This window comes from Mustela erminea, chromosome 12 (assembly GCF_009829155.1).
Source record: "Mustela erminea isolate mMusErm1 chromosome 12, mMusErm1.Pri, whole genome shotgun sequence".
Classification (NCBI taxonomy): Eukaryota; Metazoa; Chordata; class Mammalia; order Carnivora; family Mustelidae; genus Mustela; species Mustela erminea.
The window spans coordinates 26,521,554-26,546,701 of NC_045625.1; the positions used below are offsets into that span (position 1 = coordinate 26,521,554).

The following is a 25,148-nucleotide window of genomic DNA, read 5'->3' on the forward strand; positions in this document are numbered from 1 at the left end:
AAAACACATGAGTAGCCACTATGTGGGGTTCTGTACTAGGGCAAGGATATTCAGAAGTAAAGAGCATGATCTTGTCCCACAGGAAATTCATGCACTGCTGCAGGAAAATGATGAAGAACCAAAAAAGTTGAGTACTAAGTCCTTATGGTACTTAGCAATTTTAATTTTTAAAAGGCAATTTTTAATTTGTTCTCTAGCATATTTATATTTGGATCATATAAAAACAACAAACCATAGTAATAATAAGGTATATGTTTGTCTACCTCTCACCCAACTCCTGGACCAGAACTTAAAAGATGTTTATGTTCATTTAAATTCTTCTGTTTGCCTTTTAAATTTATTTTTTTTTAAGATTTTATTTATTTATTTGAGAGAGAAAAAGAGAGAGAGAGAGAGAAGAGAGAGAGACAGTGAGAGAGCAGGAGAGGGGAGGTCAGAGGGAGAAGCAGACTCCCCATGGAGCTGGGTGCCTGATGTGGAACTCGATCCCAGGACTCTGGGATCATGACCTGAGCCGAAGGCAGTCGCTTAACCAATCGAGCCACCCAGATGTCCTTCTGTTTGCCTTTTACAGCTCTTTATCATGGCAGCTTTTCATAACCATCACATGTTCAGCTGTTTCTTCTAAATTTTCCATTCTAGTCAGACATATTTAACAGAGGTGTTCTACCAACTTTAATGTCCAAGAAAACTCCTCTTTCTTGTCTAAAAGAAAGAGTTGAGGAAATTTTTTTGGGGGGGCTATTAAATGCATTTCTTACAACGTTGTTATAGGAACCTAAAAGTTAGCTTTCCCTTACAAAGATTTTAAATAATTTGTGAAGGTAATAAAAGTCCACACAAATGGATAGTTGTAAGTGCTAAAAAGCACTTTCAAATGTTGTCATGGAAACTTAAAACTCTTTGAAAATAATTTATAGTATCTTTTTAGTCTGGTAAGTAAAACATTCTTTTACCTTACATTTTAAAATAAGGTTTAAAATTATCATTTAAAAAGTTACTACCCAGATGAATCTTTTTCTCTTTCCTGATCTTCTTTAATTGTGGTAAGATACACCTAATAAAACATTCACCGTTTTAACACCATTTAAATGCACAGTTCAGCAGCATTAGGTACATTCATGTTGTTGATCAAACATCACCACCATTTAACTCCAGAACTTTCCATCTTGCAAAATCCAAACTCTTTACTTCTAAAGTGGTAACCCCATTCCTCTCCACCCTGCAGCCCCTGGCAACTTACCATTTTTTTAAAAGATTTTATTTATTTGACAGAGAGAGATACAGTGAGAGAGGAAACACGAGCAGGGGGAGTGGGAGAGGGAGAGGCAGGCTTCCCATCAAGCAGGGAGCTGGATGTGGGACTCAATCCCAGGACCATGGGATCATGACCTGAGCTGAAGGCAGAAGCTTAACGACTGAGCCACCCTGGTACCCCGCAACTTACCATTCTATTCTGTCTCTATGAATCTGACTACCCTAAGTATCTCATATAAGTGGATTCATACTGTATTTGTCCTTATGTGCCTGACTTATTTCACTTAACAATGTCTTCAAGATTCGTCTGTACTGTAGCATGTATCAGAATTTCCTTCCTTTTTAAAAAAAAAATTGTGGTGAAACCTGTAATACAACACTGATCATCTTAACCAGTTTTTCAGTGTACAGCAGTGTTAACTATACGAACACTGTTGTCCCAACAGATCTCTAGAATTTTTTTCTTTTTTCTAAGATTTTATTATTTATCAGAGAGAGTGCACACATGCAAGCAGAGAGAAGGGCAAAGGCAGAAGGAGAAGCAGGCTCCCCACGGAGCAAGAAGCCCGATGTGGGATTCGATCCCAGGGCCCTGGGATCATGACCTGAGCCAAAAGCAGACGCTTAGCCGACTGAGCTGCCCAGGCATCCCTAGAATTTTTTCATCATGCAAAACTGAGATTCTATAGCCGGTGGAAACCATTGCCCCATCTTTCTATGACTGGCTTATTTCACCTAAAATAATGACTTCAGGTTCATCTGTATTGTAGCATATGACATAATTCCCTTGTTTTTCAAAGCTAATATTCCGTGGTGGGTATATACCATGTTCTCCTTATCCACTCATCCAACACTGGACGTTGAGGTTGCTCCCATCTCTCGGCTATTATGAATAACGCTATAATGAACATGAGTTTGCAAATATCTCTCTGAAATCCTGTCATCAATTCTTTTGGCTATATACATATACCCAAGGATTTCTGGGTCATACGGTAATCTACTTTCTAAAAGACGATTTTTTTAGAGCAGTCTTAAGGTTCGCCAACAAAATTGAGAGGAAGGTACAAAGGCTTCCCACATACCTCCTGCCCCCCCCACAGGCATAGACTCCTCCATTATAACACTCCCACCAGAGTGGTCCATTTTATACAACTGAAGAGCCTACAATGACACATCATAATCACCCAAAGTCCACAGTTCTATGGGCATGGACAAATGTAAAAATGACATGACTCCATCATTATAGTATCATACGAATTATTTTCACTGCCCTAAGAAATCCTCTGTGGTAATTCTATTTTTTAATTTTTTAAGGAAACTCCAAACTCTTTTCCATAGAGGACATACAATTCTGTTCCTGCCAATGATGCACAAAGATTCTCATATATTCATAGCCTCACCAACATTTGTTATTTTCTGTTTTGTGTTTTCCTCTAAAGAAGCTGTCCTAATGGGTCTAAGGGGGTAGGTATCTCACTGGTTTTTGTGTGCATTTCCTGTATGCCTAGTAGATTGAGCATCTTTTCATGTCCTTATTACTGGCCCATGATGTACCATCTTTGAAGAAATGTCTGTTCAAGTCCTTTGGCCATTTTTTAATTGGGTTGTTGTTGTTTTTGTTGTTGAGTTGTAGGAATTCTTCATATAGTCTGGGCATTAACCCTTTATCAGATATATGACTTGAATATCTTTTTTCTCCTATACCATGGGTTACCTTTTCATTCTGCTGTGTCCTTGGATGCAAAGAAGTTTTAAATTTTGATGCAGTCTAATTTATCTATTCTTTTTCTTTTGTTGACTGTGCTTTTGGTTCATATCCAAGAAATTATTGCCAATGTAATGTCATGAAGTTTTCCCCTATGTTTTCTTCTAAGAGCTTTATAATTTGCTCTTACATTCCACTCTGTCATGGATTTTGAACAATTCTCTCTTAGAGGTTTGGAAATTTCCCACATAAACTTAAAATCATCTACTCCTTCCAAATCTAATATGCATCTCAAATGATGGAAAGACAAAAGGGGAAGAAAGAACGTAAAAAACAGACAAAGAATTCTCTCAGTGGCAAAAATAATGTTGGAATTAAATCTTACCAGGTCGAGTATTAGGTCACCAATCCAAAGAACAATACAGATTTTTGTTGTTGTTGTTGAGAAATCCAGGATTTTCAACTTAGGGCTGCTATTAAAATAAAAGTATTTAGGTCCCTCCACCAAAGGCTCCCTTCTCTATTATAATTTCATAGTTTTTCTATTGCCTTTTAAAATATTTATCTTCTCTATCCTCCACTGCTGTGCTTCTTGATGCTGCCATTATTAGTACTTTTTTTTATGCCTAACACGTTGACTTATTTTGCAAACAGCTGCCTCAAAAGCCTAAGGGTACCTGTGTAGTTGGGCATCAATTTAAGAAGTCTTTTTTCTGGAATAATATTTATTCATTAATATTCCTGAACACCTGCTTTGTGTAAGACACTGTGAAAAAAACCAAGCTGTAAAACTCACCAAAAAGGTCTTATAAACTGGCCATAATAAGCCATACTCAGTATCATAATCACTTAGAAGGATAATGGCCTGGAAATAAACAAACCAGCAGGGCAGCATGGGGCATTTCTCCCCAGTGGGTCATCACAGCAGGCAATACAGTTGACAAGGAACTAACTCTCTTATGGCCCTCCAGCTGACATGTCAGGTTCAAGGGACCAAGACTCACACCCAGTGGGTTCAAGAAGACATGTTAGAAGATAGTTTGACACTAGATCCTAGCTTTGAATGCCAAGGAAAGGCATACAGTGTTTTATTTTATTTATTTTTTTTACCTCTGAGTAAGTATTATTTTACTTATTTCTGAGTAAGGGATTAATAGGATTGAAGCTCTAGCAACATTAATACAGCAGTATGTAAGGAGCTAGAAGTAGAGAGACTATAGGCAGGAAGACTATCACATTCCTTTGGGGAACAACATTAATAGTAGTAATGTAACAGCAGTTTTATATAAATAAATATATATGTCATATCTATATCTATATCTATATCTATATCTATATCTATATCTATATCTGTATCTATATATTTAGCAATTTACTAGTTGCCAGATACTCTTCTAAGCATTTTTCATGTATGAGGTCCTTGTAACAACCTATGAAATAGTTTTCACGCAAATATTATCTGCTTCTCAAATAGGGAAACTGAGGCATCTAGTGATCAAGTATCCTGCCCAGGGTCTTGTGGCTACTAACTGGTAGGACCAACATCTGAACCGAGATAATCTGGTTCCAGAGACTATACTCTTTTTTTTTTTTTTTAAAGATTTTATTTATTTATTTGACAGACAGAGATCACAAGTAGGCAGAGAGGCAGACAGAGAGAAAGGAGGAAGTAGACTCCCCAGCTGAGCAGAGTGCCTGATGTGGGGCTCAATCCCAGGACCCTGAGATCATGACCTGAGCCGAAGGCAGAGGCTTAACCCGCTGAGCCACCCAGGCGCCCCCAGAGACTATACTCTTAACAATTCAACAACATCATCTTCCAGAGTGTACTGTGTATGCTCACACTGTCTCAGATTTTAGAAAAACCCAAAAGGGATAATTCATTTCTCCCTCAGAAACCTGATAATGACAGGGCTGACAGTTCTAGTATTAGACTTAGCAAATCAATACAGATAAGGATATCATGTGGGAATAAAAAATGAGATCTTGAAGGGTAATTGGTACCTCTTTATTTAACGCCCACCAAGTGCCAAGGATTCATGCATCATCTCATTTAATCCTCACAACCATCTATAAAGGAGGCATTGTATTTAATTCATTTTTTTTCAGATGAGGAAATCTAGTTCAGAAAGACTGTAACTTCAGTCCCTCATTACAGAGCCAGTTAGTGGGACAGCAGCAGAATTAGAATCCAGAGTCACATTAATCTCATACTCTTCCCACTACCTCACGCTGAAGGCATGAAATGACAGGACAAGAATATGGTCAGTCTGGAAGGATGCTGTCCTTCTGTCCTCAAAAGGCCAGCAACCACTAGGGAAGACTCCGGATCCATGCAGAGGTGTATGTGCAGCTATGTTCCTAGGCTGTCTCTTTACCCAGCTAGAAGTTATACCGATGGATGCATGAGTCAGCCCTTATTCTGAGGAACCAGAACTAGCCTGTAAATTCAGGCAGGGTTAAAAGTCAGCTCTGGGGATTCCAACACACAAAATGCAAACTTAAAGCCTCATGGAAGTTCAAAAACACAGGCTAGAAGTTTGTGACCCTCCACGAAGACAGGTTAAAAATAAAATTATCTGAAGAGAACTGAAGATAGCACGTGAAAGTGAGTAACCCAAGGGAACGGAGTCAGGGCTAAGGAAACTACGTTTGTTTTCTCAGCTAATCCCCATATGTTTAATCTCAAAGTTTCTCAAAACCTTACCCTTAGAAAAATCCTTATGAGACAATATTAAATTTAAAAAAGCAAAACACACTAACACACTTGAAAGATGGTGGAATTTTGGGTTTTACTTCATTTTCCTTTTCCTGAATTTTTTAAATTTCACATACGAGGCATGTATTACATTGTTCTTCCAGGGATAAAAATAAAGTATACTAATTGAAATACTTTTAAGCAATACTCAGGAAGAGAAAAAGAAAAAACCCGATTTCACGAAGAGTAGTTTCGTAATTCCTAAATGTGCAAAGACACTCCATCAAAATCACCTGAGACATTTGTAAAAACAAAACAAAACAAAAAAAACCAAAAAGAAACCAAATTTCCAGAACCCAAAGACCTACTCAGTCAGAATTTCCCTGGGCTGAACCTAGGCATCTGGAGTTTTAACAAGCTCCCCAGGTGACTATCATCTTTTTCATCAAGGATGTCCAAAAGCTGTTTCAATTCTCTTTCTCTTTTTAAGGCTCTTTGATATTTCTTTAACACCAGTTAGACTGGAAGGCAAACACAATATTTAACAGTGAGAGCAAGTGACCAGGGTGAGGACTCGGATGGCCTCATGTCTCACCATTCATCTCTGCAAACTTCTGAACATCACTTAGGGTTTTCAGTTCTTGTCTTGGACATGCTGTCACGCACAGTGCTATAGACTTGATCTTCCGGTTTATCAAGTCCAGATTGCATGGATCCAAAAAGAACACATACCTAAAGCATGGACAAAAATATCGAGACGTTATTTAACAAGAACACATTCTGGTTCGCTGCCTAATTTAACTATGCCTAAAAGCAAAGAACATCTGTGCTAGTCTATACTCCTTCACAAATTTTATCAAAGATGAACAGATATTTCACAAATCTAATCACAGATTTTCTTTTTCGTCAATTGTTTGTAAATATACCATTAACAGTAGGGACTGGAGAAAATGTTTGTCATGATGTATTTTTCCAATATTTAAATTTTTGTAATGTATACTTTATCATTAGAAGTTATTTTTTAAAATAAGTAGTTTTATTTTTTGCCGAACTTGTGCCTTCAGAATCTCCCAAAACTGCTATATAACATAAATTGTAGTTTCTATATAAACTTATGTAATAAAAATAATTATATACAAAATATAAAATTATAAAAACAGATATATAAACTTTTATTAATGAATATATAATTATAAAAAGGAATTGTAAAATTATATAAAATTGAACATATAAAGTTGAATGGAGGCTTGAAGGAAATACACCAACAATTTAACTGCAGTCATCTCTGGATGTTAGAATAAAATGATTTTAATCTCTTTCTTCCACTTTTCAGAAGTCTCATTTTCTAGAAAATGTAAATGACTTTTGAATAGAGATAACTACAGTTGATATTGTTTATTAGAAGGTCCATTACATTTCAACAAAGTCATGCCCAAAACTTAAATTATCCCTTCTGTATTCTATACATTTATATTTTCAAAAAGGAAAGATCCATCAGAAATTACACTGAAACATATATTTTTTTTAAATGTTAAAAAGTAGGGTGGTTCAGTCAGTTAAGCATCTGCCCTTGGCTCAGGTCATGATTCCTGGATCCTGGGATCAAGCCCCACATGGGGCTCCCTGCTCAGCGGGGAGCCTGCTTCTCTCCTGCCTGCCACTCCCCCTGCTTGTGCGCTCTCTCTCTCTCTGTGTCAAATAAATAAATAAATAAATAAATAAATAAATAAATGAATGAATGTTCGGATGTATGTATGTATGTTAAAAAAGCAAAAGAGATGACAAAGACTGTAGATGTTGTTATCATCTGCCCAAAAAGAAAGTAAGAGCCAAATACTCTTGAGAAAAGCAAAGTCTAATGTGGAGCAACACAGGGGTACAAGTAGGAATGCCTTCATGTCAGGGAGGAGTTAAAGAGCCTCCAGCACTGGTTTCCATGCTACTGGGTCCAAGGAAGGTTTTATGAAATCGTCTATTTCCCAACAGCCTTTCCCACATTGTTAAACTCTGTTTGCTTTGCTATATAAAATAGGATTCAAATCAGGAAGTAAAACCAAATAGAAGAACTAGGTGAGAAAACTAAAAAGCAAAAATATCGGGGGCCCTGGGTGGCTCAGCTGGTGGAGTGTCTGCCTTCCGCTCAGGTCATGATCCCAGGGTCCTGGGATTGAGCCCCATGTCGGGCTCCTTCCTCGGTGGGGAGCCTGCTTTTCCCTCTGCTGCTTTCCCCTGCTTATGTGCTCTCTCTCTCTCTCGCTATCTCTCTGACTCCCTCTCAAATAAGAAAAATCTTAAAAAAGGAAAGAAAGAAAGAAAAAATATCAAGTCAATACATACACTGGGACAGACAATATAAAAGGATACCAGAGGGGTGCCTGGGCCTGGGTGGCTCAGTGGGTTAAAGCCTCTGCCTTCGGCTTGGGTCATGATCCCAGGGTCGTGGGATCGAGCCCTGCATCAGGGTCTCTGCTCTGTGGGGAGCCTGCTTCCCCTCCTCTCTCTCTCTGCCTGCCTCTCTGCCTACTTGTGATCTCTGTCTGTCAAATAAATTTAAAAAAAAAAAAAAAGGATACCAGAAAAAAATGAAATATTAAAAGAATAAAGTGTATATGTTGGGGGAGAGGGACCTGAGGGGCCTTTGCATGTGGAGTAATATTGCACACAGCAGGGATCAGGGACCAGGAACCCACACAAAGGTCAAGGATCAGCTATAAACCACCAAACTAAAAAAATAAAAAAGAATATTTGGTAACTGGGCTAATGGCCCCAATATCATTTATGTTCTACATAGATAAAAGGAAAGAAAGAAGCCAAGCAGAAAGGTGTTATTTGGCAGTGGAAATCAGACTGCTCCTGTGCCTGATGGTTGGGAAGGAGCGCAAGGAGAAAACTTTCTGACCACCTTTGTATAGAAGCGAGTGCTCCCTTACTGATTCCCCATCTATCTGTCCTGTGTCTGGGGGTGAGTATGTCCTGCCTGGGGCTCTGTGCAAGGAACAGCAGGAAACACACAGGTCCTTGAGGAAGGTGTCATAAAAACTTGGGAATCATTAACTACCACCACCATGGATACTGTCAGCAATACCCATAAAAATAATGGTAGTCAACATTTATTGAGTACTTACTACGTACTAGATGTCATATTCATAAACCTTTTACACACATCAACTCCCTTACTGCACAATCCTCACAACAATCCCGTCATCTGTTTTTGTTGGGGTCGGGGGGGGGGTGGGGTGGGCAGTGGAGTTGGGGTGGGGACAGGAGTTAAGTGCACAGTTCTAAGTGATGAGCAAAGCCTGCAGAAATCCCTGGAAAAATCACATGACAACAGAAAAAACGGGCTTGGGGAAAAGGAGAGACTGCCACAGGCTCCTAGGGCCTTGGATCAGTGACACGGACTTTTATAGCCTGCTGAGAACAGATACTTTGGCTGATGGTCCTGTAGGATTCTGCCCCCTCCAAGACCAAAAGTGTCCTCACTATATTCCCAGCTTTCTCTGCATCTTAAAGCACACTCTTGATTTAGCCTAGTGACTGGGCAGCAGCCTTGTACCAAGCCTGGATCAGACCCATCTGACCTTGCTTTCTGGTTCTCTTTCTTAATAGTTCTCTGACCTTGGGGAATATATTTATCCTTCTGAGCCTCAGTTTCCTTATCTATAAACTGCACATTCATGACTTTATTTGATCCTCACAACAACTTTATGAGCTAGAGGCCATTACCATTCTACAGAGGACAAAATTGAGGCCCCAAGGGACTAACTACATGGCCCAAGAGAGCAAGTAGATGCCAGAGCATGAATTCAAATCTAGTCCTTCTGATTTGGAGTTTCACCCTGTGTCCAACCTGCTCACGCCCCAAAATATTTCCTATAAAATAATAAATCATTGTAACTGTTCTATATTAACTCTGATATTTCTTCCACCATTCTGAAGTTCGTTCAATCCATGGCAACGTGTTCGTAAGTAATTAAATTTTAACTAAATGGCATTTAACTGAATATTTACAGAGTAGGAAAAGTGCATGTGTCACACAGACAAATTTATGATTCATTAAAACTGCACTTTCTTGCCTTTTGATTTAAAAATGCCTTTAGTCAGGTAAATAAATCCTTACATTAGTTTCAGTTTTCACTTCAAACAAAATGAACTATATTTGCCAATTTCATTTTTTTGAAATGAAACAAATACCCAGCTCTCAAATAAGCGTGACATTGGCAGACCAGATTATTTTAACTAACAAATTTACCAATGACTGGGTTTTTTTTTTAAACCAAGAAAGCGAAAGACACGAGGTAAGAGGTTATAAAACACCCTAAAAAAGGTTTCTTGAAACAGCCTACCTTGACTCTGCCACTGGGTAAATGGCTGGGAAGGGGTTGGGGTACTTGGATTTGTGATTACATGCCCTCCTTTCAAGGTGGAGAACCACAGTCACAGATAAACAGTAAACTGGAGTGAAAAGCAAATTTTCATCTCTATCCTCAGTGAGTCTTCTACTAGATCTACTAACAACTTGAAAGCAGCTTTAAGTTTCACATTCTGTAGAGGAGTGGGTATGAATAAAATACCAAAAGTGGCAATGAAAGTAGGGAGAGACACAACAAGAGAAAAACACTTTTCACCACTTGAACAGCCCAGACACCTGTGGGCACTGGCACATATGACAAGCATACAGCATCATCACACGGTATCAAGAACACATTTGCAAAGAGGACAGCACAATAACCCAGGCGAGCTTTGAACTTCAGAGTTCGAGGAATGGCAAAACACGTGGAAGGCTGAACTGTAAAGCAAACACTACAGAGGACAGCAGGTAAGGTGTGGAAGTATGTATTATAGCCGAGATGGTTCCTGGGAACTAAAGACGAGAAACAAATAAATTAGTTTCCGACCGCAATTCTTGAAATAACAGCTTATCCCCAAAAAGAAAGCACAGGAGAGAGATCTAAAGAAAATGTCTATCTACACAGTAAACTTGTGGACACAGATGCACCAAAGATGAAGACGGGGCCGCAAGGCATGACAGCTCAGGAAAAGGGACAAGAGGTACAGAAAGAGGTGACTTTTGAAGCTGTGCTCAGGGCAGGGCAGTGAACATGGAGTGAGCCGATGCAGAGACAGAGCCATCCAGAGATGGCTCACACTGGTTTAAACTTTTCTTTTGCTTTTGCTTTCATGTTCTTCAAGGAAGATAGGGCAAGGTGGAGAATATAAGATATGCCAAGAATTTACTTTGGGCCACCAAGCATCTTTAGCATTGTCCTCACACATCCTAATTCAACAAGAGGGAACTGGGATTTACAAGTTGGGCTAGCAACCAAAGGCTACACTGCCTTGAGCCCCAGGGGACGGACTCCGACGGCTGCTCTTCCTGCCATTGGTCCTCCAAGTAAGAATAAAGGTAATGGTGAGTGAATTACAGAGCAATCACACAGTGATTGATCTCTACATGGTGAGTTACGCTCCCATGAGAAGAATTACATAGGATGGGGCCACCTGGGTGGCTCAGTTGGTGAAGCATCTGCCTTTGCTCAGGTCATGATCTCAGGGTTATGGGATGGACCCCCACATTGGGCTCCCTGCTCAATGGGGAGTCTGCTTCTCCCTTCTTCCCTCTGCTGCTCCCCCTGCTTGTTATCTCTCTCTCTTTCTCTCAAATAAATAAATATTTTTTTAAAAAAAGAATTACACAGGATAACATGTGAACACTTCATTCATTCAGCAAACACTACAGAGTGTTTATTACGTACCTACTCATGGGCTAGGCTTGGAGACGTACCTACTCATGGGCTAGGCTTGGAGATACAAAATTCATTAAAAAAAAAAAAGTTCTTAAATGCAACTAACTTAACAGGCTAGAGAGGAAGAAACAAAAATGCAGTCATTCCAAATCACGTGATGGGCGGCAAGGTTGAGATGGCAGAGGAAACCCCGTCATTCTGCACAGAGCATATGGGGTTAGAGGAAGCAATACGGAGCAAGAGGCAGTTTCTAAGCCGTATTTTGAAAATGAGCAGGAATTTTCCAGACAGATGGGGAAGGGAGCGTTCTGGGCAGAGGAAACTGCATGTATAAAAGGAGAGAAGCATGAAAGAGCATATTTAAGGAACTTGCAAGTAATTTGATAAGGTGGACTCCGGGACCGGACATCAAAGGGCTGCGCCCAAGGAGAAGCGGGGGGCTGGAGACCGAGGCAGCCTTCGAATGTGCAGACCCAGGCAGCCACGGCACCCAGGGTGCGGCCCGCGGAACCCCTGGCGTCACCAGCCCCTCAGGGCGGAGGCCGCAGAGGGGAAGGCCGGGGCGCCCGTGGCGGGGCTCCAGAGCCGAGCCTCTGCCATTAAATTGCCTCCGGCTGCCATGGCAACTCCGCGGCAAGGCTTTTTGGGGCAAAAAGTGGCAAACAGATCCTGGTCGGCTGGCCACCTCCTGCCAAACGGCTCCTCTCCTCTCTCATCAGGACGGAGGCCCGGCAGCTGGAAAGCTGGCGGCAAAACCCCTCCGTCCCGCGCCTTCTGCGTTAGCGATTCTGGACACGCGTTTTTCCCCCAGAGGAGAATAAAAATGGAGTCCGATCATTTTTCCAATTATTACCTCGTATCAATTTACAATTTATGGCCCCTCTCCGCAGAGCATGCTGCCATTAGTGAATCACACCGACACGGAAAACACAGCCACCTCACAGAGGCTCAACAGGACTTGGGAGAGCCTGGTCTCCGCTCCACCCGCCGTGGAACCGTGCCCGGAGGAGACCTCTGACTTCCTGTGCGGGTGCCAGCAAGGCCAGCCCAGTCATCCCACCGGGGTGGGACCCAACTGCACCGGGAAGGGCTCTGTTACACAGGACAAAGCTATGAAACCTGCATAGGCAAGTCCCTAAAAAACCCCAAACGACCCCAACACACACCAACCCAACAAACTGAGGCAACACACCATAAACTAAAACCCCCCTGGCCCTCCCCTTTCTGGAACAAAGCCAAGTGGAGAGAGAGAAATATGTTGAAAGCAGTGATTTATCTTCAAAACTGTCACTCTACATAGGAGCTGAGAGAACAGCACAATGCTCACAACGCCCCCAAGACGGCAAGAAGACTAAGGAACAGAGAGAAAGGGCAGAGGTGAACTGTGGACGACCTGACCCGTGAGGGTGAGGACAGCAGCGCCCCATGTTCCCACTGTCCTCCGCCCCAGTCTCAATGAGGAAGAGGCAAAAACGTCCCCAGAGGAAGCACTTGATAAAGAAATGCCTCCCCAGCCCGGCAGCCTTCGATGCTAGCACATCTGTAGCCCTTGATTCACAGGTAACTGCTAAGCAGGGAAACTCCCATAGTCATTTCTGGTAAATGCACAGCATTGAGAGCTGAAAACAGCCTCCAGCTGCGGAGGGAGCCCAGGGATCAGAGGAAGACAGCGACACTTGGAGATGTTAACCCATCTGACCTCACCTCTCGCAGGTCTCCTTTCTGTCCCTCACTCTCTAGCTCACCCGCACCTAGAAGCCTTTGCACTTCTATCTGCCTGGAGCGTTCTTCCTCCAAAGAGCAGCACAGCCACTTGTAGACCCCTCACTTGCTTCAAGTCTTCAAGCAAAAGTCACCCTCTTAATGACGGTGGGGCGGCCGCCCATCTGAAATGCTTCTCTCCACTCGGATGGGCGTCATCCATCTTTCCTGACTTCTGTTTCTCCTTAGCACCTACACTCACTAACACACTGTATATTTTACTTATTTATTGATTTATTATCTGTCTCCAGCCATAGAGTATCAGCTTCCAAAGGGCAGAAATATTCTTCATCACTATATCCCTAGTGCCTAAAACAGTGCCTGGAATAAAGGAGTTCCTAACTTATTTGTTGAATTTTTTTTTTAATTTTTAAATTTTTTATTTTTTATAAACATATATTTTTATCCCCAGGGGTACAGGTCTGTGAATCGCCAGGTTTACACACTTCACAGCACTCACCAAAGCACATACCCTCCCCAAAGTCCCTAACCCCACCCTCCTTCTCCCAACCCCCCGCCCCCCAGCAACTTATTTGTTGAATTTATACATGGGTTAACTGTGTAATATTTTGCCAAGTGGAGGAGTGGGTGGAGGGAAGGTAAGGAAGATGGTATTTTAGGTAGAAGGAAATAGTCTCATTCACTCAACAGAAACTTATCAAACACCTCTGCCAGGTGCAGGGCTAAATACGGAGTCACGATGCCATGATAAGTGAGACCAACACAAACAAGTGTTTCCCTTCCCAGCACTGACAGTCCAGTGAGAGTAAGGAGGTAATTACAAAAGCATATAAATGCTACTGCAGAGAAAAGAGGATAAGAGAATGCCTCCAAAGGGCCCCATGAATGGACAGGTGTCCAGAAGGAGGGAAATCTAAAGCCAGGACCTAAAGAATGAGAAAGAGTTTGCAAGTATGGAGGAAAGGAGGCAAAAACAGGGAAAGAAGAGCACATGGAAAGACATAAAAGTGAGACACAGCACGGTGTAACTGAGAAAATGAAAACCATCATGACGGTTGAAATGGACTGGGATAAAGAACCAGATGGCCGGACAGGCAAGCTGGAGCTGGATCACAAAGGCCTCTCAGGTGGTATCAAAAAGGTCAGAAGCTTGGGAGTTCATCCTAAAGACACTGGGGAGCCACTGAGGGTTCACCAGCTCTAATGTGGGGAATGAATTAAAGGCGAGCAAGAGAGAAAGTAAAGAGACTGAATCTCTACCAAGGGGATGGCTTCGACTAAGGTGGGAATGGGAACAAAAATGAGATTTTGGAAACCCTGTGGCACAATTAAGAAAACCTGATGACTGGGACACCTGGGTGGCTCAGTTGGTTAAGCAGCTGCCTTCGGCTCAGGTCATGATCCCAGCGTCCTGGGATCGAGTCCCACATCGGGCTCCTTGTTCAGCAGGGAGCCTGCTTCTCCCTCTGCCTGTGCTCGCTCTCTCCCCCTCTCTCTCTCTGATAAAGAAATAAAATCTAAAAAAAAAAAAAAAAAAAAAAGAAAACCTGATGACTGATTATATGTGGAGGGAAAGAAAGAAATTAAGCATGATGCTTATTTACAGGAAAAAAATTAAGAAAGGAAGAAATTAAGAATGATCTGGTTAGGGGCGCCTGGGTGGCTCAGTAGGGTGGGGCCTCTGCCTTCGGCTCAGGTCATGGTTCCAGGGTCCTGGGATGGAGCCCTGCATTAGACCCTCTGCTCGGCAGGGAGTCTGCTTCCTTTCTCTGCCTGCCTCTCTGCCTACTGGTGATCTCTGTCTGTCAAATAAATAAATAAAATCATTAAAAAAAAAAAAAAAAAAAAAAAAGAATGATCTGGTTTAGACTAGGGTAGCGAGGGCATTCTGGTTTGGACTCCTGTTCAGTAAGACATGCATCTCAGAAGGAGGAATAGAGTCTGGAGGGATAAGATCACGTGCTAACTGTAGACAGTGTGAGTCTGGAGTATCTGTGGAGTGTCCAAGTGGACCTAGACGATTGGCCAGAATGCTCTGGCAGAGAAATCTGGACAAGAGATAAAGACTGTGGAATTACCAGCATATAAATGATAGCCTGGCCCAGGAGTACATGAGATCATGAAAGGGAGTGTGCAGAGTTGAGATTCTGATCCTTCGCAAAATCTGTGACCCTCTTGAAATTGTAAACAAAATTTGGTGTACAAATTCACAGGCAGCTTCCTGAAGAGAGATTTCTTACTTATAGTTTTGATCAGATTGCCAAAGCCCCCCCCAAAGAGGTTAAAACTAAAGTCAAGTAGGATGAGCAGAGAGCCAAAACAAAGGCAGGGAACTGAAAAGGCATGGGGATAAATGATTCTATCATCTAGCTAAGTGTCTGCCTACTCCTTATGCATATACCGCAAAGGGAGAAATGATCCCCAGAATGGTAATCAAGAGCTTGACAGCAAATAGTGTTCCTCATACTAAACTGAGACCAAAGAGCAAATTAAAACACCTTTCTTTTTTTTTTTTTTTTGAAGATTTTATTTCTAAGCAATCTCTTTACCCAACATGGGACATGAACTCACAACCTGAGATCAAGAGTCACACACTCCACCGACTGAGCCAGCCAGGTGTCCTTAAAATACCTTTTAAAAGTCAGTCACAAGAACTTTAAGTTCTTGTTAAAGAAAATTTCTCTATTTACTCTAGTCAATCGGAGTAACACCCCTAGCCCCAAGTTCACTGGCAATACTACACAGTCACGTGAACCATTCTCAGAATCAGCTTGTTCTGTTGGACCACTCAGGCTGAGAAGTAGTATGTGCTGACAGTCAATGACCAGAGATCTATTTTTCTCTTTAGTTTAATAGCTTTATTGAGCTATAATTTATGTGCCATAAAATTTACCTGTTAACTGTACATTTCAAAGTTGTGTACAATTCAGTTCAATTAAATATTTTTAAGTATATTTTACAGAGTTGTTTATTGCCACAAGCTAATTTTAGAATATTTCATTACCCCAAAAAGAAATCTCATACCCATTAACAGTTATTCCCCATTCCCTCACTTTCTAACCCCTAGCCCTAGGCGACCATGAACAAACTATCTCTATAGATTTGTCTCTTCTGGACAGCTCACATAAATGGTATCATAGAATATATGGTCTTTTGTGACTGGCTGCTTCTACTTAGCATGATGTTTTCATGCTTTGTCTGTGTCATTCCTCTTTATGGTTGAATAATATTATGTTGTATGGCCAGAACACATTTTGTTTATCCATTCATCAGTTGGTGCACATTTCTGTTTTCCCTTTTTGGCTATTATGAATAATGCTGCTAGGAACATTTGCATACAAGCCTTGCTACGGGTGTATGTTTTTATGGATACATGTTTTTATTTCTCTTGGATAAATAATAAGGAGTAGAATTGCTGGGTCATATGGTAACTCTGTATTTAATATCTTGAGGACCTGCCAGACTTTTCCATAGCAGGTGCTCTATTTAATGTTCAGACCAGTAATGTACAAGGGATCGAATTTTTCCACATCTTTGCCAACACTTGCACCTATGTGTTTTTTACTACACCCATTCCAGTGAATGTGAAGTAATAACTCATTGTGGTCTTGATTTCCATTTCCTTCATGACTAATGATGTTGAACATCTTTTCATGAGCTTACTGGCCATTCACCTCTCGTCCTTTCAAATCTTCTGCCCGTCATAGACTTCTTTTCAGTCTTTCAGAAGGACAGAGTAAGACAGAGACAGGCACTTGATATTATCACAACAGTATGAAAAAATTGTAAGAGAAAATAAGAATGAAAGTAAAGGAAGAAAAGAAGTTAGGAGAGAAAGTACAGGAGTCAAAGAACTAACAAAGGTCAAAGAATGGCTTCAAAAGGCAAAGAACACACAAACCAGAAGGAGAAAAGGCTGTGGTCAGAGTGGGGAGTTCTTGAATTAGTTTGAATTGATTTTATAGGTGGAGCGATAAAGGGTGATGACCAGAAACCACGCTGTGACTACAGAAGAGTGAATCCTGAAAGCCCCCCACCACAGAGGAAATTCAGAGTTCCCAGGGCTAGATTGAGAATGAGACAGAATATGTGAAAGTGCTTTGTAAACTCCACTAATGTAAATTGGGCTAAATGAGCAGTTTTCCCCATCTACGTTAAAAAGGGAAGAAGCTCTGGTAAGTAACTTTGAAACTTGTTTTGGAAGATTATAATAATGAAAATGATTGTAAAAAATAACAGTTAACATCTATGGTTCCAAGCAGTATGTCAAGAAGCATACATCATTTATCGTATTTATTCCTCCAAAACACCCTAGGAAGTAGGTACTACTATTATTTTTATTTTACAAATGAAGATCTTTAGGTCACACATATTAATGTAATTTTCTCCAGTGTCTGTCATCCATGGTGAAAATGTAAACCATCATTAATTATCTGTCTACTAAATCTACCCTTAAGGATATATCTCCAATTACATGAAAAATCTTACCCACCATAGAAAAACTATAAGTCCTCTTCTCAAGGTACTACTTTTATCTTTACATCAGAGAATCGAGTTTTTTGACAATCAAACATGCCCACCTTGGTACTTACTACTTTACTCCTTTAATGCTTCAATATATAAATGGTTTCCTCTCCATAACAAAAGTATATTTGTTTTAAAGTATGGCTCAATCATTAAGCATCTACCTTTGGCTCACATCATGATCCCAGGGTCTTGGGGTCAAGTCCCATGTCAGGCTCCCCTCCCTGCTCAGCAGGGAGTCTGTTTCTCCCTCTGCCCCCTCTCCACCATGTGCACTCTCTCTTTCTCGAAAAATAAAATCTTTTTAAAAATAGCTTTAGATGGGGCACCTGGGTGGCTCAGTGGGTTAAAACCTCTGCCTTCGGCTCAGGTCATGATCCCGGGGTCCTGGGATCAAGTCCCACATCTGGCTCTCTGCTCTGCAGGGAGCCTGCTTCCGCCTCTCTCTCTCTTTGCCTGCCTCTCTGCCTACTTGTGATCTCTGTCAAATTTAAAAAAAAAAAAAAAAAAAAAAGCTCTAGATGTCATTTCCTTCATATTATCATTCAACAATGTCTTTTGTTAAACAGTGATTGCTATTAGTTTTTATTTTACTTGATTTCTCCTATGCTACTATCAGTTTATTTCTCGTATTTCTATTTTGTTTCCGTCACTGTTATTAACCTGCATTTAGGCAGGCTCCTTAATATACTTGGGAGTAAGTGTTGGTTTTGAACAGCAAAATTTCTTTTTGTTCAACTCTAAGCTACACAGTCACTAATTAGACAATGAGTGATCCCCTGCCCATTACCTGTTTTGTTTGGACAATACACTAACTGCCCATATTTAAGAATCAGAAGATCAAGAGGTGCTATATGGCCAGAATGTTGTGCCCCCAAATTTCACATGCTGAATCCTAACTTCCAAAGGTGGCTGTATTGGGAGTCTTTGAGAGGTGACTAGGTCATGAGGACGGAGCCCTCATGAGTGGGGCAAGTACCCTTATAAAAGAGGTTCCAAAGAGATCCCTATCTCTTCCTACCATGTGAGGACACAGGGAGAAAAGTATTAGCAATGAACCAGAAAGAAGGCCTTCATGAGAACGTGATCATTCCAGTGTCTTGACCTTAGATTTCTAGTCTCCAGAACTAAGAGAATTTAATTTCTGTTGTTTTTAAGCTTCTCAGTCTGTGATATTTTGTTGAAACAGCCTAAACAGAGTAAGGCGAGAGGTCATGTGTGCTCCCCTACTCTCCTTCCATCAATAGCTTACTGGCCTTTTTTCTTTTTTTTTTTTTAAAGATTACTGGCTTTTTTTTGAAAACGGAGCACCACTGGGCCATCCACCCACATGCCAAAAATCAGCTAAAACCAAACAGAAACTCTCCTTTCATTGGGCACACACGTATCAAGCTCAGAGTGTCCAACATTCTCTATTATTTTATTCCCAGCCCACTTAAGTGATTTATAGTGACTGCCTACAGGCCTTTAAATATGCAAACTTTGGGGGCACCTGGGTGGCTCAGTTGGTTGAATTTCTGCCTTCCGCTCAGGTCATGATCCCACAGTCCCTGGATCAAGCCCCCGTATCGGGCTTCCTGCTCAGTGAGGAGTCTGCTTCTCTCTCTGACCCTCCCCATCTCATATTCTCTCTCACTCTCTCCCTCCTTCAAATAAATAAATAAAATCTTTTAAAATAAATAAATAAGAATCCAAACTTTGCTGAAACCCACAAGTTCCCCTTTCTACCTTCAAAGCCAGAAAGTCCGTAGTTAATTTGGTGTACGGCTCTCTGCTCTTTTATCCCCATTTAACTGTCTTACAATAAATGCTTCTAATTCTAATCCTCTCAAATTATTTTGAGAACAAGAATGATTTTTAAAATGTTCTCCCCTGAAGTTCTTTCCTGCTCCTTTATTCTGAGATTTATACTATCAATCAAGTCCAATTCACCATCCTATCAGGATATTAACTAGTATTGTATTAAATCTCTAAATTAGATTTGTTAGTACTGTCATTTTTATTATATTAAGACTACTCAGCCAGGAGTAGATTATATTCTCTTATTATTTGTTTTCTTTTCATTCTATTAAAGTATTATAATTCTCTGTTTTTGGCCCTGTATCTTGTTAGACTCTGTTTTCTCATAAAACAAATATTACGTTTTTCATTATATTTTGTCTAGTGATAAAAAAAAAAATGACTGAATTGAGTTAGGTGTATGTTTTATAACCCATGATTTAAGCATCTCATTTCAAGATATGTTTTTGTCAAATCCCCTAAACATTCAAGTTATAGTCCCTTGTCGTTGGTTGATAGTATTATTTTTATCTCTACTGACCTACACACACTCCATTTATCTCTTTTATATAATTTGTTCCAACTAGTTATTTAAAACAGTATTATACAAGAGGTGATACCCTTCCTTTACTATTTTCCGTAATACTGGTATCTGCCACTACTGGAAACGGCATCAGCTTCCTTTCATGCCCTCAGATTTAAAAATCTTTTTTTTTAAACAAAGGTACCAAGGTTATTCAACAGGGCAGGCAGTATTTTCAATAGATGAGGCTGGAATAACTGGATTTTTCTATGGAGGAAGAAGACAAACCTTGACCTTTTCACACCATATGCAAACATTAAATCAAAATGGATCATAGGCATAAACATAAGAGCTAAATACAAAACTTTTAGAGGAAAATGAAAGAGGATGTCAGCTACCTCCATTTTGACCTCAGTCTGTACTTTCTGATTAAGTTCTTCTTTCTAGCTTATCTCTTAACTCAGGCAAAAGACCCTGCAGGCAAAGCATCCCCTGATGGGAACCAAAACTACCCCCTTGAGCAGGAAGGACTGCCCCGAGTCAGCAAGACCCCACGGGACTGACCCTAAGACAATGATGACCTGACCTTTACTGCCCACCTGCATGTACCCACCCACCTTTGTCCCATATTCTCCTTATATAAACCTAGAAGTATTTTCAGCACTTTGAAGACAGTCTTTGAGACATTAGTCAGCTGCCTTCCCGGTGCTGGCCTCACTGAAATAAATTCCTTTCTTGTTTCCCCATCACGCGTCTCTCTGCTTTTGGATTTTGTCAGGGGCAAGGGGCCGAACCCGGTCTGTTTGGGACCCCTGGAGCCAGGGGCTCCTGCGCCCCTGTGCCCCTGCTACAAAAACACAGAAACAAATCTGTATGACTTGGGATTACACCAATGACTTCTCAGAATACAAAGAACATGAGCCATTAAAAAAATATACATCTTTGTGTGTGTGTGTGTTTTAAATGTATCTAATGGATAAATCAGACTTCATCAAAATTAAAAACTTGCTTATCAAATGATAACCATTAAGAAAACAAAAAGGCAAACCACATATGAGAGAAATACTTGCAAAACGTATACCTGACAGAGGTCTTATAAACAGAATATATAAAGAACTCTTAAGACTTTTTAAAACAAATCAAGTTGTCAAAAAATGTGCAAAAGATCTGAACAAGTACTTTACAAAAGAAGATGTATGGATGGTTAACCAACACTTTAAAAAGATACTCACCATCACTGGCCACTAAAACATGTGAATTAGAACCACAAGGAAATACCATCACATGCACATGTGACCAGCCAAACCTGGTCTATTTGGAACCCTTGGAACCAAGTCCTCTTGTATCCCTACACACCAGCCACATGGGAAATGCAAAATGGTGCAACACCTCCAGAAAACAGTTCTGCAATTTTGAGGTTAAACATAACCTCATCATGACTCAGCAATCCCAAACCTAGGTATCTATCCAAGAGTAATGAAATACATATCCATACAGCATCGCATGCATAGATTTCCAAAGCAGTGTTAGTTACAATAGAACAAAATTATTTTAAATAAATAACCCAAATATGCAAAAAGTAGTGAACAGACAAGCAAAATGTGGAATGGAATACCACTCAGTATTAAAAAGGAAGAAAATAGGGGTGTTTGGGTGGCTCAGTTGTTAAGCATCTGCCTTCGGTTCAGGTCATGATCCCAGAGTCCTGGGATTGAACCCCACATCAGGCTCCCTGCTCAGCGGGAAGCCTGCTTCTCCCTCTCCCACTCCCCCTGCTTGTGTTCCCTCTCTCATTGCCTCTCTGCCAATTAATAAAAAAATAAAATCTTAAAAAAAAAAAAAAAAGAAAATAGGAACAAACTATTGTTTAACAAGATGGATCAATCTCATTAACATTATAACGCCAAATTAAAGAGGCCAGACACAAAACACAATATACTGTATGATTTCGTGCATATGAAATTCTTTAAAGGCAAAACTATACTATCAAAATGCAGATCAGTGGTTGCTTGGGAACAAGGATGGGAGAAGAACTGGCTACAAAGGGATATGAGGCAATTTTCAGGGGGCAGCAGAAATGCGGATTGTGATAGAGGGCGAGTGACTGTATACAGTTACCAGTTACAGTAAATTATACCTTAATAAAACAAAAAGAATATTTCAAATTTCATCTTGAAAAATGTACTTTACAAAATCCAACTTAAAGAGTCCCTAATTAAGTCCCACACACTCAAAGTATGCAGTAAAGAATTTAACCTACTCAGAGAAAGGTTTTGACTTTGCTCTGGGCAAAGGCGTGTCTTTATTTGCCAGGGGCTTTGGGTCATAGCAGATAGTCCAACCAGTGTGGTTTAGGGCGTGGGCAGGCCACACCAGATAGAATTTAGGGCAGCAGTTAACCACTTTTTTCCTTTTCTTAAGATTTTAATTTTAAGTAATTGCTACACCCAACATGGAGCTCCAATTTACAACTCAAGATCAAGAGTTGCACGCTCCACGGACTGAGCCAGCCAGGTGCCCAAGGGGTTGACCACACTTAGACCAGCAATGTCATGCAGACTAGGAGTTTGAGTGATCTTGTGTTTTCTGCTTGATAAGAGGGGTTAGAGATGGAATCAGCCTCCTGCACAGTGAACCATACCTGCATAATGAAGCCCAATAAAAATTCTGAATACTGAGACTTGGGTGAGCTTATCAGTTGGCAATGTGCCATGTGTGCTGTTACATATCAGTGCCAGCTAAGTAAATGTCCTGACTCCATAGGGAGAAAACAATGAACGCCCTGCCTTGTGTACTTCTCTCATTGGCTGGTTTTAATCTGTAGTTCTTCCCTGTGAGTATAATAGATTTCAGTGAGTTCTGTGAGGCTTCCTAAGTATGGTCTTATGGCCGACTCAACTTGCAACTGGTCTCAGAAGTAAAGGTAGTCTTAGGGACCCAAATTTATAATTAGTGTCAGAGGTGAGGGTGGTCATGTATGGACTGTGTACCCTCCCACTTCTCAGTTGCCTTCATAACCAGGTCCCGATAAATAAATAGATGGCAAACTAATGACTTTAAAATTCACAGCTGAAGTGGTTAATAATTATCTAAAATATATTACAAAGGTCATTATCTATGAGCTTACATACAATGACAAGAGCTTTTTAGAATCTTTACAGTTGCCTGCTTCACCTGGAACCAACCCAAGTAGTGAAAGTCTGGATTGAGCATGTATAATCAGCTGTTTAACGCAGCTAGGGGAGGATACACACTGAAGCAGGTAACACAGAGAAACCAATCACCCCATCCTTGCCTCATGGCATGCATGCCATTTCAGAATTCTAAGTGGCTTTTTACTTCCCTATTCAGAATCTGCAAAACATTTCAGGTTTCAACTCCTGTATGTTCTAAGGTATGTAACTGAATCTCTTCTTTCAAATTGCTAGCAGTATTATCCACAGCAAGTATTATCCTAAAGTTAGATTTATACTAGTAACACAGATGTTACCTTTGTAAAAAGTTTGAAAATTCAAGCTAAAGAGTGGCGCGGGTCATTTTTCCATGAGAGAAAAATAAAGTTTAGGGGAAAGGGCATAAATAACACTCTTAAGTTTCCATTTAGAACATCCGAGGTGTTACTGTTTTCAAATGCTTATCAGCTTGTGACAAAATGAGTCCACAAATGCAGGTTCACACGGAGTATCTACCTTGGCTTCTCTTCTTTGCATTGAGCCAAGTAGGAGAGGTGATATTAATGTTAGAATCAGAGACTATTTGACAGGACACAAAGAGGACAATGCTTTCCCCCAAAGCAAAACCAAACTCATCGAAGGCTTAAAGTATCTCCATTTGTTCAAACCTATCTCTAGCTATAGGAATGAACAGGTGATCTATTGAGCTGCTCTGAAGAATACCCTGAACACTGTAAAACCCAAGCATTAGCAGTGAATGAAAGGCACTGTCTCTCCTCTCTGAAGTCTCTGTAAGTCCATGAGATAAGAGTTAGGAGCTCTTCATCGTGGGTACCAGTTTTCAGCCAGCTTTAGCATGTCCTACAGAACTCCAACCTGTAGACAATGTTCTTCAGCCAATGAGAACAAAGCCTGGCCTTCTAACTGGAATTCCATCCTCACAAGAGATGGGCTCTTGAGCTGCCACGTGGCCCAAGAACCCACATGACCATCCATTCACCAGTTTCCACCCCCATCACCGCTCCAGAAGCCTACTTTATTTGATTTCCCCTTTGCTAGAAGGCAAGTCCTGCTCAGATCCTCCAACCTAAGGCTCTAAAACCCTACTTCAAATGACTGTCCCTGAACCCCGAGTCACTGGCTAAGAAATCCTTCCACCAACTGGATGATCTAGAACCAAGATGCTACCCTGAAGAAGGGGGGGGCGGTCAGGGAGACTTAAGCATGAGAAGGATCTGGCTGACTGTTGCTAACTGAATTGGACCATGAAACCCAGAATATAGGCTATAGGATATACAGGCTGCCTCCAGAAACTCGGAACGACTCCTCATTGACAACCAGCAAGGAAATGTGATCTCGGTCTGACAACCACATGGAACCGAATTCTGGCAACAGCATGAATGAGCTTGGAAAAAGATTCATCCCCCAGAGCCTCCAGAGAGGAACACAGCCCTGCCGATATTTTGTTTCAGCCTTGTGAAACCTGGAACAGGGTATCAGTTGAGCCTTGCCACGCAGACCTCTGACTTAGAGAGAATGTTGTTGTTTCAAGTCACTTAGTTGGTGGCCATCTGTTAACAGCTGTAGTAGCACCTAATACAGCGGTGGTTCCAGGGCCACCACCAAATTGCCTTCAGATTGTTCGAAGCCTTCATAGATTGGGTAGGTTTCAAAGTTCCTTTAGTTGTAACAATTAATTTATATAACCCACCCTTTCTTCTCTAGTGTATTCTACTAAAAGTTCTTCATCTGTAAATGTTCAGAGGGGAATGCCTGGGTGGCTCAGTCTTGGTTAAGGGTCTGCCTTTGGCTGGGGTCATGATCCCAGGGTCTTGGGATCAAGTCTCCCATTGGGTTCCTTGCTCAGCGGGGAGTCCGCTTCTCCCTCTGCCTGCTGCTCCCCCTGCTTGTACGTGCATGCACACACACACTCTCTCTTTCTGACAAATAAATCTTAAAAAAAAAAATTTAAATCTTAAAAAAAAAAAATCAGAGGTAGAGGCCCTCAAAGGTAAAAAAA

The 25,148-nt window shown here is 40.9% G+C and overlaps 1 protein-coding gene across 3 annotated transcripts in view; it reads right to left on the bottom strand.

Annotated features, from left to right (window-relative positions):
- Positions 1-25,148, bottom strand: part of SLC44A1 (solute carrier family 44 member 1) — a 197,330-nt gene that overhangs the window by 98,545 nt on the left and 73,637 nt on the right. For all 3 annotated transcript variants that reach the window (XM_032306475.1, XM_032306474.1, XM_032306473.1), the window contains exon 4: positions 6,256-6,392. In XM_032306475.1, coding sequence (XP_032162366.1) covers positions 6,256-6,392 — 137 coding nt within the window. The remainder of the gene's footprint in view (positions 1-6,255; positions 6,393-25,148) is intronic.